Source organism: Mobula hypostoma, assembly GCF_963921235.1.
Source record: "Mobula hypostoma chromosome 8 unlocalized genomic scaffold, sMobHyp1.1 SUPER_8_unloc_4, whole genome shotgun sequence".
Lineage (NCBI taxonomy): Eukaryota > Metazoa > Chordata > Chondrichthyes > Myliobatiformes > Myliobatidae > Mobula > Mobula hypostoma.
Window position 1 is genome coordinate 268,548 of NW_026948127.1, and position 13,946 is coordinate 282,493.

At 47.4% G+C, this 13,946-nt stretch overlaps 1 protein-coding gene across 4 annotated transcripts in view; it reads right to left on the minus strand.

Annotated features, from left to right (window-relative positions):
* The window catches only part of LOC134341194 (uncharacterized), a 42,252-nt gene extending 36,527 nt beyond the window's left edge, over positions 1-5,725 (minus strand). For all 4 annotated transcript variants that reach the window (XR_010016726.1, XR_010016725.1, XR_010016727.1 and 1 more), the window contains exons 1-2: positions 5,673-5,725; positions 1,913-2,143 (exon numbers count right to left, since the gene is read on the minus strand). Coding sequence is in view for 1 of the 4 variants with exons in the window: in XM_063039014.1 (XP_062895084.1) it covers positions 1,913-2,143; positions 5,673-5,691 (250 nt within the window). In the remaining 3 variants the exon portion in view is untranslated. The remainder of the gene's footprint in view (positions 1-1,912; positions 2,144-5,672) is intronic.
* Between the last annotated feature and the right edge of the window lie 8,221 nt (positions 5,726-13,946).

Consider the following 13,946-nt stretch of genomic DNA (forward strand, 5'->3'; position numbering starts at 1 on the left):
TCTTAACAAAACAACCAGTTGATTCCACTCCACCACCACCCTGCTCGGTCCTCTGGCAGAACTGGTGGCCATGCTTAACAATTTTTCCTTTGCCTCCTCTCACTTTCTCCCTAGCTATTCCTGCCTCTTCAGTGGCTATGTAGAACTGTCCATGCACCAAGCCTTCCCCAGTAATACTCCTCAATTCTATCTCTGCTATATTGCTGACTGCACTGGTGCTGCTTCCTGCACCCATGTTAAACTTGTCCATGTCATCAACTTTGCTCTAACTTACACCCTGCCATTAAATTCACTTGGTCCATTTCTGACCTCTGTTTTCTCAGTCTCACTCTCTCCATGTCTGTAAACAAACTGTCAACCAGCATCTTTTATAAACCTACTGATTCCCACCGTTACCTTGACTATCCCACTCCCCATCCACCTCAAGTAAAAAGCTATTCCATTTTCTCAGTTCCTTGGCCTCCACCACATCTGTTCCCAGGAAGTGGCTTTGTTTTCCAGGATATCAGAGGATCATTCTTCAAAGGATGGGGTTTCCCTCCCTCTGCTATTGATGATGCCCTCACCTGCATCTCCTCCATTTCCAGAACATCAGTGCTCAACCCAAGCTCCCACAATCTTAACAGTCTCCTTGTCCTTAACAGTGATAAAAGTCTCCTCATCCTTCCCAACATACCATCAGCATTCACATCCCACACACTATCCTCCACAATGTCCACCATCTCCAAAGGGATTTTACCACTAAAAACATCCTTACCTCTGCCTCCCCGTCCCCCCCAAGCAGATTTTTTTTTATTAACCTTTTCCTCGGCAGGTAATAATAAGTGTGGAGAAATGGGAATTCCATTGGATGGGTAACAGAAATGTGCTGGGGAGAGACGGAGTGATCTTGGTCCAAAACTCAGGCCTAATGAACAGCTTCAGAGTCACTGAACAACACAATGCTTTGTCTGTCTTTATGTAACAGGTTTGGAATACCGGAACAGGAAAACAGTAGGAGGCTCATATTCCCTCACATCTTCCTGCCCCACTGAATAATTTCCCAGCTGATCACCAGCCTCAGCTCCATCTTCCCATCCAGTCGTCTGGTCCGGGATACTCAGTCCACTTATCTCCCACTGAATATCCCCAACAACCGGGTAATGACACCTTCCCAGAGTAGAGATCCAACAAGGAATGTTGACTCAGACCATGAGATGCCTGCGTCAGGCATTTTCATGCCTTAGGAGGTGCAGATTGGAAGTCTGTGTGGGGCGCCACTCCTCGTACAGACACTAGAGCAATGTGTGGTTAAGTGCCTTGCTCAAGGATACAAACACGCCGCCACAGATGAGGCTGGAACTAACGACCCTCAGATTACTAAATGAACGCCTTAACCACTTAGCCACGTGCCAAACACAAGATCCAACACTTCACAAATATCTCCTAATCGCAGTGCTGAGACAGTGATTCCCATTCCCAACTGTTCAATACAGGGAAGGAGAGTGGAAACTGGGAATAACAAGCTATTCTGCATCATTCCAACTCTCAGGAAAATGCTAGAATCTATTGTGATGATGTGTTCATGGAAAACTGATTGGACAGACTCGATATCCAGGTCCAAAAGGAAAATGGTATTCAGTAAGCCCACTGTCTGAGGATTTCACCGCCAGGGCAGTACACGAGGAACTAGAATGCAATTTGATCTTTAATACACTGACAGATGTGACAGTACCTGACAGTGTCCATCTCTGCTGTAGAACTGAATGGTTTCCCTGGTCAGTTCACAGCATGGTGAAGAATTGACCCTCGTGGGTGTGGAGTCACCTATGGACCAGAGTAGGTCAGCATGGTGAAAGGTATTGTCATTGTCTGTGCATCACACGGTGGGATTAACAATTGCAAAAATGTCTGTGTTGAAACCTTTACTCACCCTGACACTTGCTGACGCTCCTTTTCACTTTGTCCATCGCCTCTTTGTTGCTGGGACTCTTCTGAATTTTAACAGATGAATTCCACCGTTGCTCCCAGAGAATTCGTACAACAACAGTGTTGGCATCAAACATTCCCTGGTGAGCAACTTCCACCGGTTTATACACTTTATCCAAACACTTTTCCAGCAGGATCACAACACCGATGTCTTCTCCTTTCACCCCTTGTTTCTCTGTGGTAGAATTACACAGATTTCATTCACCAGGGTTTACCTGTCTCTACGTCGACAACTATCACCCAGTGGTACTCACAGCTACTGTGATGAAGTGCTTTGTGAGGTTGGTTGTGGCCAGAATTAATTCCTGTCTAAGCAATAACCTGGACCTGCTGCATTTGCCTGTTGCGACAATGGGTCTACAGTGGATGCAACCTCACTGGCGCTCCACTTGACCTTGGAACTCCTGGACAACAGCAATACCTACATCAGGCTGCTGTTTATTGATTATAGCTCAGTGTTCAACACCATCATACCCTCAGCACTAATCAGGAAGATTCAAAACCTGGGCATCTGTGTCTCCCTCATCGGGAGACAACAGTCAGTGTGGATTGATAATAACATCTCCTCCTCACTGACAATCAACACAGGCACCTCAAGGATGTGTGCCCAGCCCACTGCTCGACTCTCCCTGAACCCATGATTGTGTAGCTAGGTACAGCTCCAACACCATCTATAATTCTGTTGGTGATACTCAGATGGAGATGAGGAAGTGTACAGGAGTGAGAGATTAGCTGGTTGAGTGGTGTCATAGCAACAACCTGCATTCTGTGTAAAACCAAGGAATTGATTGTGGACTTCAGGAAGGGGAAATCGGGGAACACACATTAATCAAGAGCTCAGCTGTGTATCGGGTGAGAGGTTTCCAGTACCCGGCTGTCAATACTTCATTAGGTTTATCCTGGGCCCAATATTTTGATCCAGTTATGAAGAAGCCACACAAGTGGCTAAATTTCATTCAGAGTTTGAGGAGACTTGATATGTCACGAAAGACTACTAAATGCCGACAGATGTACTGTGGAGAGCATTCTGACTGACGGTCCAGTTTAAGATTGGTCCACTGTGCGACAGCTTATTGGTGATTCATATGGTAAGAAATGTGACTAAAGCATTACAAATAACACCTTTTGTCTCTGAGTTTTGCGACATTTTTACCCCGTTAATGTGATGAACTGAGGTGGCTGATGTGAATAGGGGTGGGCCTACTCCGGCTGCTCCAGGGACTGGATCTAAGGACTCACTCTGGTTCAGAATGCTGTTGTTTGCTTCTGTTGTTTGTATGAATGTTTTCCTCACTTATGTTTTTGTTTTAAATTGGTCTCTTCAGGTTTCTTGCTTTGTGGCTGCCAGTAAGCACACAAATCTCAAGGGGTATAATTTATACATTCTTTACAAATAAATTATGAGTTTGAGTATAGAGAGGAAATTAAGAACCTGGTGGCATGGTGCGAAGACAATAACCTATCCCTCAACGTGAACAAGATGAAGGAACTGGTTGTTGACTTCAGGAGTAGTGGACCGCACGACCCAATTTACATCGGTGGTGAACAAGTGGAACAGGTCAAAAAGCTTCAAGTTCCTCGGGGTCAATATCACAAATGACCTGACTTGGTCCAACCAAGCAGAGTTCACTGCCAAGAAGGCCCACCAGTGCTTTTACTTCCTGAGAAAACTAAGGAAATTTGGCCTGTCCCCTAAAACCCTCACTAATTTTTATAGATGCACCGTAGAAAGCATTTTTCTGGGGTGCATCACAACCTGGTTTGGAAGCTGTCCTGTCCAAGACCGGAATAAGCTGCAGAAGATCGTGAACACAGCGCAGCACATCACACAAACCAATCTCCCGTCCGTGGACTCACTTTACACCACACGTTGTCGAAGCAGTGCTGCCCGGATAATCAAGGACACGACCCACCCAGCCAACACACTTTTCGTCCCTCTTCCCTCCGGGAGAAGGTTCAGGAGCTTGAAGACTCGTATGGCCAGATTTGGGAACAGCTTCTCTCCAACTGTGATAAGACTGCTGAATGGATCCTGACCCGGATCTGGGCCGTACCCTCCAAATATCCGGACCTGCTTCTTGTTTTTTTTACACTACTTCACTTTCCATTTTTCTATTTTCTATTTATGATTTATAATTTAAATTTTTAATATTTACTAATTTTAACTATTTTTAATATTTAATATTTGTAATCCAGGGAGTGTGAAGCACAGAATCAAATATCGCTGTGATGATTATACGTTCTAGTACCAACTGTTTGGCGACAATGAAGTATAAAGTATAAAGTAAGTAAATGTATTTGGATCTTGAATGACCATCTGGTATGGAGGGGCCCAATGCACAGGAATGGAAAAAGCAGCAGAAAGTTGCAAACTCTGCCAGTTCCATCACGGGCTCTAGCCTCCCCAACATCAAGAACATCTTCAAAAAGTTGGCATCCATGATTAAAAACCTCACCCCTCCCAGGACATGCCCTTTTCTCATTGCCACCATCAGGGAGGAGGCACAGGAGTCTGAAGGCACACACTCAACAAATTTGATGACATATGTCAGTGACAATCAACGTGATTCTGGCTGTTGTTCACTGTACCTCGGTACATTTGACATTAATAAATTAATTCAAATTGAAGATGCAGGGACCCACACTGAGGATTGAGTGACCTGTACTGGTTAATTTAAAGTGCAGAGACCTGAACTGATGTGGGACCTTTCTGGATCTTACCATGTCTCAACATGTTTTCCTGCAATGTTGGAGGCCGTCAGCACCAGGCTGGTGTTGTGAACCTCACCCAGACCAGCCCCATCAGAAACCGGCTACAAGGTGTTCCGAGAATATTAATGGCTAATGCAAGTAGGTTCAACAGACACTGTAGTCAAATAGCAGGTTGGCCTCGATTAGCAAGGTTTTAGAGTTTAAAATAGAGAAATTTTGTTGCAATCACATCATCTAGAACAGCGCCGACAGCTCTGGTGCTCTGAACACCAGGAACACTGGAGACAGTGTAAAGGAGATTCAGCAGATTGAACCTTTGGGGATGGACCCGCCGCTCTGTGCTGCAATACCATTGGATTTTAGGAACAGCTTCTTCATCTCTGCCATCAGATTTGTGAACAGTCCATGAGACCATGAGCACTATCTCACCATTTCACTCTCTTTTTGCACTACCCATTTATTGTTTTCATACTTCTGATAGTATTTATGTTTTATACTGTACTGCTGCTACAAAACAACACATTTCACTCCTGATGTCAGTGACAACAAACCTGATTCTGAACTCAGTGGGTCAGGCAGGGTCTGTGCAGGTGGAGGGATGGTGACATTTCACAATCCTGAAGCAGGATTTCCATATGAAACATCGACCATCCCTTCACCTCCACAGATGCTGCCTGACCCGCTGAGCTCCTCCAGCAGATTGTTTCATGCTCCACAATTATTGAATGACAAGAGAGAAGAGGGAAAAGTCAGCACAGCCTCCAATGTAAAATTGGTCAGCTCCAGCATGGGTACTGGTTTCCATAGCATCCAAGGCATCTCATTACATTCAGTTCGGTTTTTTTGTGCACTGCTTATTTCAACTGTGCTATATACAGTCATAGACTGCTGTATATACTTACAGTAATTAACTTTTCTCTCCATATTTACCATGTATTTCATCGCCCCCTTCCCTTCCCTTCCCTTCCCTTCCCTTCCGACCCGGGACCCACCTTTCCACCGATTCTCCATCTTCGTCTGACAACTCTCTGAACTGCTCAGGCTATTTCCGTGTTCTCTGAACCTTTGGGGATGGACCCGCCGCTCCGTGCTGCGATACCATTGGATCCAGTGGGAGCCACTCAGCGCGCTGCTGGATTGTGAGTGGGCAGGTAGGATTAGTTTAGGCCTCATTGTCCAATCAATGCAACCACAATGTATTTACTGTCTGCTTGTGGGACAGCCCTCTCATGTCAAGAATTATCCTGCTGAATCTCCTTTTCACTGTCTCCAATGTTCCTGGTGTTCAGGGCACCAGAACTGCCGGCGCTGTTCCAGATGATATAATTGCAACAAAACCTCTCTATTTTAAACTCTAAAATCTTGCTAATCAAGGCCATCCTGTTATTTGACTGCCGTGTCTGTTGGACCTACCTGCTAACGTTTTCTTTAGTCATTAATATTTTCGGAACATCTTGTAGCCGGTTTCTGGTGGGGCTGGTCTGGGTGAGGTTCACAACACCAGCCTGGTGCTGACAGCCTCCAACATTGCAGGAAAACATGTTGAGACATCTCCCCCTCCCTTCCCCTATCCCTATTTCACTCTGCCCCCTCCCCTAGCTGCCCTCCTTCTACTACCCATTGTGTTTTCCCCTATTCCTTCTTCACCTTTCCTGCTTATCACCTCCCTGCTTCCCCTCCCCCACCCCTTTGTCTTTCCCCTTACTGGTTTTTCACCTGGAACCTACCAGCCTTCTCCTTCCCACCCTCCCCCCACCTTCTTTATAGGGCCTCTGCCCCTTCCCTCTTCAGTCCTGACGAAGGGTTCCAGCCCGAAACGTTGACTCACCATTTCCACGGATGCTGCCTGACCTGAGTTCCTCCAGCATGTTGTGAGTGTTGCTTTGACCCCAGCATCTGCAGATTATTTTGTGTAAATTATCCTTCGCATCTTCTGCCATCTCCAAATGGATCCCACCACAAAATGTATCTTTACCTCAACCTCCTCCATTTTCCTCAGAGGTCACTGCCTCTGCTACTAACTTGTCATTCCTCCATCCCTACTCTCCCTCCAGGTGAAGATCCCTGCAAGTGGTCGAAGTACAGCCCCTGCACATACACTCCCATCTGTGTCTTCTCTCCCCAATGTTCATTATTTTTTCTGCAATCTCCATTCAGCACAGCTCTGATCCTTTCTTTCATCAGCTGGGTACCCAGCATCATTTCCCTTTTGGTCTGTTTGTGACAAGCATCACTCTCCTGGCTCATTTTCCCTCTCAATTTGTTCACTGATCAACATCACCCCCGGTCTCCTTTCCCCTTTGGTCTGTTCAGAGATCAGCAGCTCTCCCGTGCCTCCTTCCCCTTTGGTCCTGTTCTTTGGGAATGTTGATAAACTGGAACATTGAGCTCCAAGCCTATAAATATGCTGTCCACTGAGCTGCAGTGTGGGGGAGGTTGAAAGCTGACGATTTAAGAATTATATAGATGGAAAGTTTCAATAAATCACACAAACTCCCTGTAGTTTAACTGAGAAATGTTAATCATTGGAAACCTGGGAAATTCATTATGAGAAAAAATTGTTTAAAGGGAACTTGAACAAACAAAGGAGCCCTCCCCTCCCCTCCCTTTCTCCCTTACCTCTCCTCCTTCTCCCCTTCCCTGCTCCCTCTTACTCCCCTCCACCTCTGCTTCCATCTCCCATTATCCATTTCCTTTCTCAAATCTTCCCTCTGTCCTGCTTCTCTCCTCCTCCTCTCTCTCTCTGTCACACCCGCCTCCTTTCTTCCTTCTCTCACTCTGCCTCATCCCCTCTCCCCACTCATTTCTCTTCCTCTTCCCTCTCTTCTGCCTTTCTTCACCTCTCCTCCCCCTCTCTTCCCTCTCTGTCTGATCCCTCCTTCCCTCACATACCTCTTGCCATACCTCCTTCCCCAATCTCATCAACACTTTTTCTTCTGAATTCTCTCTCTCGCTCCCCCCTTCCTCTCTCATCCTACCTGCTTTCCCTCTCTCCTCTCCATCTTCCCCCCTCTTCACTCTCTCCCTGTCCCTCCCTCTCAAATCTCCCCACACCCTCCCATCTACATTCCTCTTCCTTATCCCCCATCTTCTCCCACTCTCTACTCTATCTCTACCCTCTCCTTCATCTCCCCTTCCCCTCATCCCTACCCTTCTTTGCTCCAATTTCCACCTCCAGCAATCATACCTCTACACTCTCCTTCTCCTTGCCCCTCCCACCCTCCCATACCCTGCCCTCTTCCCCTTTCCACCTTTTACGCCTCTCCTCATTACCTCCCCTTGTCATATAGGTGGGCGTTGGGAACGGACCCAAATGCAAGATACAGACACTGAAGTACTAGGAACAGGGCCAGACAAAACTAAAGGACAGGACAGGACACAGACTAGGCTACGGAAGTAGGACCAGGACGAGGGACTGGGAACAAGAGCCAGGGCGTGGACTCCGAGTCAGAGAGTGAACAAGGACCCAGAACTTCGGTCTTGACTCAGGCTTGGACCCCAAAACTAGGTGAGAGCATGACGAGGCTTCAGTTCTTCGAGACTTGGCGAAGATGTGACGAGGCTTCAGTTCTTCGAGACTTGGCGAAGATGTGACGAGGCTTGGGTTCTTGAGGCTAGATGAGGACATGACTTTGAGGCAACTCCTGGGCAGGACGTGAGACTCCTGGGTAGGACGCAGGACTCCACCCCACGAGGCAAGGACAGGGAGGGATAGACCCAACCGCAGGGTAACAGCAAACTGGCCAAGCTTACCCGACGGAGGCAAGGGACAGGAAAGGAGCTAGGTCCGGGGTGGCTCCAGGACTTGAGGCGGCCGGTAACCTCGGCGGGCCATGGAACAGCCAAATCAATATCTTGATTACTGCACTTGCCTTCCACCGGTGGGTTGCTCCAAGGGGAGACTGATGAGACGAACCAGCAACCACACTCGATCCCAGGGCCACTTGTATTCCCAGCCCCAAAATGAGCATCAGGTGTTTATGGTTAAGTCCAACTGAAACAAGGGACAGCCAGAAAATAGTCTGGAGTTCGCGGACCGGACCGTGAATGCAGGCTTCGAACTGACCATGACAACCCTTCCCACTCCCTTTTAGCTTTCACCCTCCCCTTCCCCGTTCCTCGTCCCCATCTCCCCCTCTACCCTTCCCCTCTTGCCTTTCCATTTCTCCTTACCCATCTCCTCCTCTCCTTCCCCCACTACCGCATTCTGTCTCCTCTTCACCTCTCCTCCTCCTATTTCCCCTCTCCCCTTTTTCTCTACCTCCCCTTCAGCCTTCCCTTTCCCCATCTGTCCCAGCTTCTTCCCTATTTCTCCCTATCCCCTCTACCCTTGCCCTCCCACAATCCCACTGCCCATACCTGTCTCCTCTTCCATTTCCACCACTACCATCTCCACTCTCCTCTTCCCCCTCCCCGCTACCTCTTCACCCTTCCATTTCCCCTCTCCTTCTCGTCTCCCCTTCCCTTCTCCCCACCTTTTCCTTTCCCCTCTCCCCTACCCACTTCCGCTTACCTCTCTCCACATTTCCTCCCCTTCCTCTTCCCCTCCCCTCCCCCTTTTCTCCCCTTCCCCCTCTCCCCTTCATCATCTTGCCCTGACTTTTCTTCCCCTCCCCTTCTCATCCCTCTTCTTTCCCCCTCCCCCTCCGCTTCCACCTCTCTCTGAACCCAAACCCCTCTCTTCTCCCCTCCACCCACTCCTCACTCCTCCATCCCCTTTCCGCTCCCTCTCCCCGTCCCTTCCACACTCACACCTCCCCCAATTCCTCTTCCTCATCCCCTCCTCCTCTTGCTCCTACCCTTCACCCTCTCTCCTCCTCCTCTGACCTCTACCCCTCACCCCTACCCCGTCCCCTCTCACTTTACCCATCTCTCCTCCCCTTCCCATCTCCTCGTTGCCCCTCTCCATTTCTCCACTTACCCTCGCCACATTTCATTCATCTCTACTCTTTCCCCATCTTCACCTCCCTCTCAACTTTCCCCTCTCCTTTCCCCCTTCTCACTCTGACTTCCCTCACCTACACTCTCTTCCCTTTTCCCTCAACCCCCACTGCTCCTCCCTCTGCCACCTTCCCCCTCCACTCTTTCATCCTCCCCCTCCCACTTCTTCCCTCTTCCCCTCCCTTCACCCCCATTCCCCAACCTCCACAGTCCATCTTGCCCTCTCTGAACCATTGCCATTCTCTCCCTTCCTCCCCTCCCCCTCCTCCCTCCCTCTTCCTTTCTCCCCTCCCCTTATCTCCCTCCCTCATTTCCGCTTCTTCCTCCTCCCCTCCCTGTTCTCCCCATCTCTCTCATCCCCATTCTCCCCTCCCCCTTATTTCCCTCACTCTTTTCCACTTCTTCCTCCTCCCCTCCCCGTTCTCCCCTTCTCCCCTCCCCTTCTCCCGTTCCCCTTCTCCCGCTCCCCTTCTCCCCCTCCACCTTCCCCCTCTCCCTCCCCCCACCCCGTCATGCACAATATGACCCGTCTACAACCATTCTTTGCCTTTTGTGGATAAGCCAGTTCTGGATCCACAAAGCAATGTTCCCTTGGATTCCATGCATCCTTACTTTCTCAATAAGCCTTGCATGAGATACCCTATCAAATACCTTGCTGAAATCTATATGCACTACATCTATTGCTCTACCTTCATCAACATGTTTAGTCACACCCTCAAAAAATTCAATCAGGCTTGTAAGCATGACTTGCCAATGCCCATGTAATTTGCCCTATTCCAGTTTCAACCTCTCCCACAAGACCTTACCTATTGTTATCTATAGTTATTCTGAAAGTTAAGGAGTTGTGGTCACTGTTCCCTAACTGCTCACCCACTTCAAGGTCTGTCACCTGGCTGGGCTCATTCCTAAACACGAGGTCCAGTATGGCTGCTACTCTCCCTGGACCATATACATATTGATTTCAGAAACCTTCCTGGATACACGTAACAAATTCCACCCCATCTAGATCCTTTACATTAAGTTTTTATTCGGAAAGTTGTAATCCCCCATGACCATATTATTTTTACACATTTCATTAATCTGATTACACATTTGTTCCTCAATGTCCCGGTGGCTATTGTGGGGTCTGTAGTACAATCCCATCAGTGTGATTGCATCCTTCCTATTCCCGAGTTCCACTCAAATGGACACAGTGTCTGACCCCTCCATTATGTCTCACCTGAGTGTAGCAGTGCTATTGTCCCTGATTAGTAATGCAACTCTCCACCCCTTTACCTCCTCCTCTATCTTTTCTAAAAGCTTGAAAACCTGGTACATTAATCACCCATTCCTGCCGCTCTCTCAACCAAGTTTCAGTATTATCTGCAACATCGTAGTTCCATGTACTGATCCATGCTCTAAGTTCATCACCTTTGCTCATAATACTCCTAGAATTAAAATAAACCCACTTCAAATGATGCAATCCATCATACCTGTTATTTTGATTTTGCCTTTCAATACTTCCCCTGACTCCTATCTTCTAGTCCGGTTCTTCCCTTACTGACCTGGGAATCCTGTTCCTAGACCCCTGCAAAACCAGTTGAAACTCTCTGGAGTACCATTAGCAAACTTCCCCACCAGGATCTTGGTCCCCCCCTTGTTCATTTACAACCTGTACCTCCTGTACTGCTCACCACTTCCCCAGAAAAGGGTTCTAATAATCCAAGAATGTAAAACCCTGTCCCCTGCATCAACTCCTCAGCCACTCATTCATCTGTGCTAACATCCCATTCCTACTTGCAGGGTATAATCTGGAGATAATTCCTATTTGCAGGCATAGTGGCATCAGCGCTGGACTTTGGGGCAAGAGGTCCTGAGTTCGAATCCGGCCGGCTCCCTTGTATGCTCTCCATCCATGCCTGGGTTGAGTGTCGAGCTCGCAACTTGACCGTGTCGTTTAAAAAAAAACAAACAAACCTGGAGAGGGATAGGTTCCACCAGGTTTCAGATGCCCAAGACATGCTGTATGATGAGCAATCATCAAAAAGGTCGGTGCAAAAAGCTTGTCATGACGGCACCCTGACAACTCCACTAGGAGTTATGGGCGCGTGCGCGCACACACACACACACACACACACACACACGCATCTGGAGATTACTACCTTAGAGATACTTCTACTAACGATGAAGTCTCTTCCCTAGCTCTATATACTCACTGAATAGGACCTCTTCCTTTTTTCTGCCAATGTCATTGGTGCCAATATGTACCATGATCTCTGGCTATTCCCTGGCCACAGAATTTCCTTTCTGACTCCCTAACTGTTGAGTATCCTGTAATTACAGCACTGCCTGACTTTACCCTTCACTGTTGAGCCTCAGAGCTGGCCCCAGCGCCATCAGCCTGGCACTGCTGTGTGATGCATTGGGTCATCCCCCACCCCATCAGTATCCAAAGAGGGGTACTTGTTGCTGAGGGGAATGGCCTGAGGGGAACCCCTGCACTGACATCTCACATCTCCTGGTGGTCCCCCATCTACTCTCTGAAGCCTATACTCTGGGTGTGACCACTTCTTCTAAAGGCTCATCGATAATATCTTAAATCTCCTTGAAGAGTCCTTAAAAGTGAGTGCATTGGATGTGAAACATCCCAGTGATGAGGCACATGAAGATGAGCGAAGTTCTCCCTTGGGTTCAAGAGTCTGATGGTTGAGGGGAAATAACTGTTCCAGAACCTGGTGGTGTGAGTCTTGAGGTTCTTGTACCTTCTTTCAGATGGCAACTGTGAGAAGAGAGCTTGTCCTGGATAATGGAGTCCCCGATGATGGATGCTGCTTTGCTGCGACAATGCTTCATGTAGATGTGCTCAATGATGGGGTGGGCTTCTGTGCCATATCCACTATATTCAAAGATTTTATGGAATTTATATTTCGAGGAATCAGAATCAGATTTATTATCACTGGCATGTGACGTGAAATTTGTTAACTTACCAGCAGCAGTTCAACGCAATACATAATACAGAAGAGAAAAAACAAAAAATAAAATAATAATAACAAATAAATAAACAAATAAACCAATTACAATATATGCATATTGAATAGATTAAACATTGTGCAAAAAACAGAAATGCTATACAGTACATTAAAAAGGTGAGGTACTGTTCAATGTCCATTTTGGAATTGGATGGCAGAGGGAAAGAAGCTGTTCCTGAATCACTGAGTGTGTGCCTTCAGGCTTCTGCACCTCCTATCTGATGGCAACAGTGAGAAAAGGACATGTTCTGGGTGCTGGGGGTCCTTAATAATGGACGCTGCCTTTCTGAGACACTGCTCCTTGTAGATGTCCTGGATACTTGGTAGACTGGTACCCAAGATGGAGTTGACTAAATTTACAAACCCTCTGCAGCTTCTTTTAGTCTTGTGCGGTAGCCCCCAACCCCCCATACAGACAGTGATACAGCCTGTCAGAACGCTCTCCACAGTACATCTATAGAAGTTTTTGAGTGTATTTGTTGACATGCCAAATCTCTTCAAACTCCTAATTGAAGCATAGCCACTGTCTTGCCTTCTTTATAACTGCATCAATATTTTGGGACCAGGTTAGATTCTCAGAGATCTTGACACCCAGGAACTTGAAACTGTTCACTTTCTCCACTTCTGATCCCTCTGTGAGGATTGGTATGTGTTCCTTCGTCTTACCCTTCCTGAAGTCCATAATCAGCTCTTTCATCTTACTGACGTTGAGTGCCATGTTGCTGCTGTGACTTCACTCTACTAGACTCTACTAGTTGGCATGTCTCACTCCTATATGTCCTCTCACCACCACCTGCGATTCTACCAACAATGGCCGTATCATCAGCAAATTTATAAATGCTATTTGAGTTATGCCTAGCCACAGAGTCATGGGTATACAGAGAGTAGAGCAGTGGGCTAAACACACAGCCCTGAGGTGCACCAGTGCTGATCGTTAGTGAGGATTAGATTAGATTATATTAGATTCAACTTTATTGTCATTGCGCCGAGTACAGATTCAAAGCCGATGAAATGCAATTAGCATCTGACCAGAAATGCAAAGAATAGTGTTATTTACAAAATAACTGCGAATAAAAAATAAGTGCTACAGCACACAAATATAAAAGTACTGAGACAGTGCAATATGGGTGCAATACTGCTTAGCGCTGTGATGTGAGGTTCAGCAGGGTCACAGCCTCAGGGAAGAAGCTCTTTCTATACCCGCTGGTGCGGGAGCGGAGGCTTCTGTAGCGCCTACCGGATTGCAGGAGAGTAAAAAGTCCATGGTTAGGGTGAGATGCATCCCTGATAATGCTTTTCACCCTGCCCAGGCAGCAT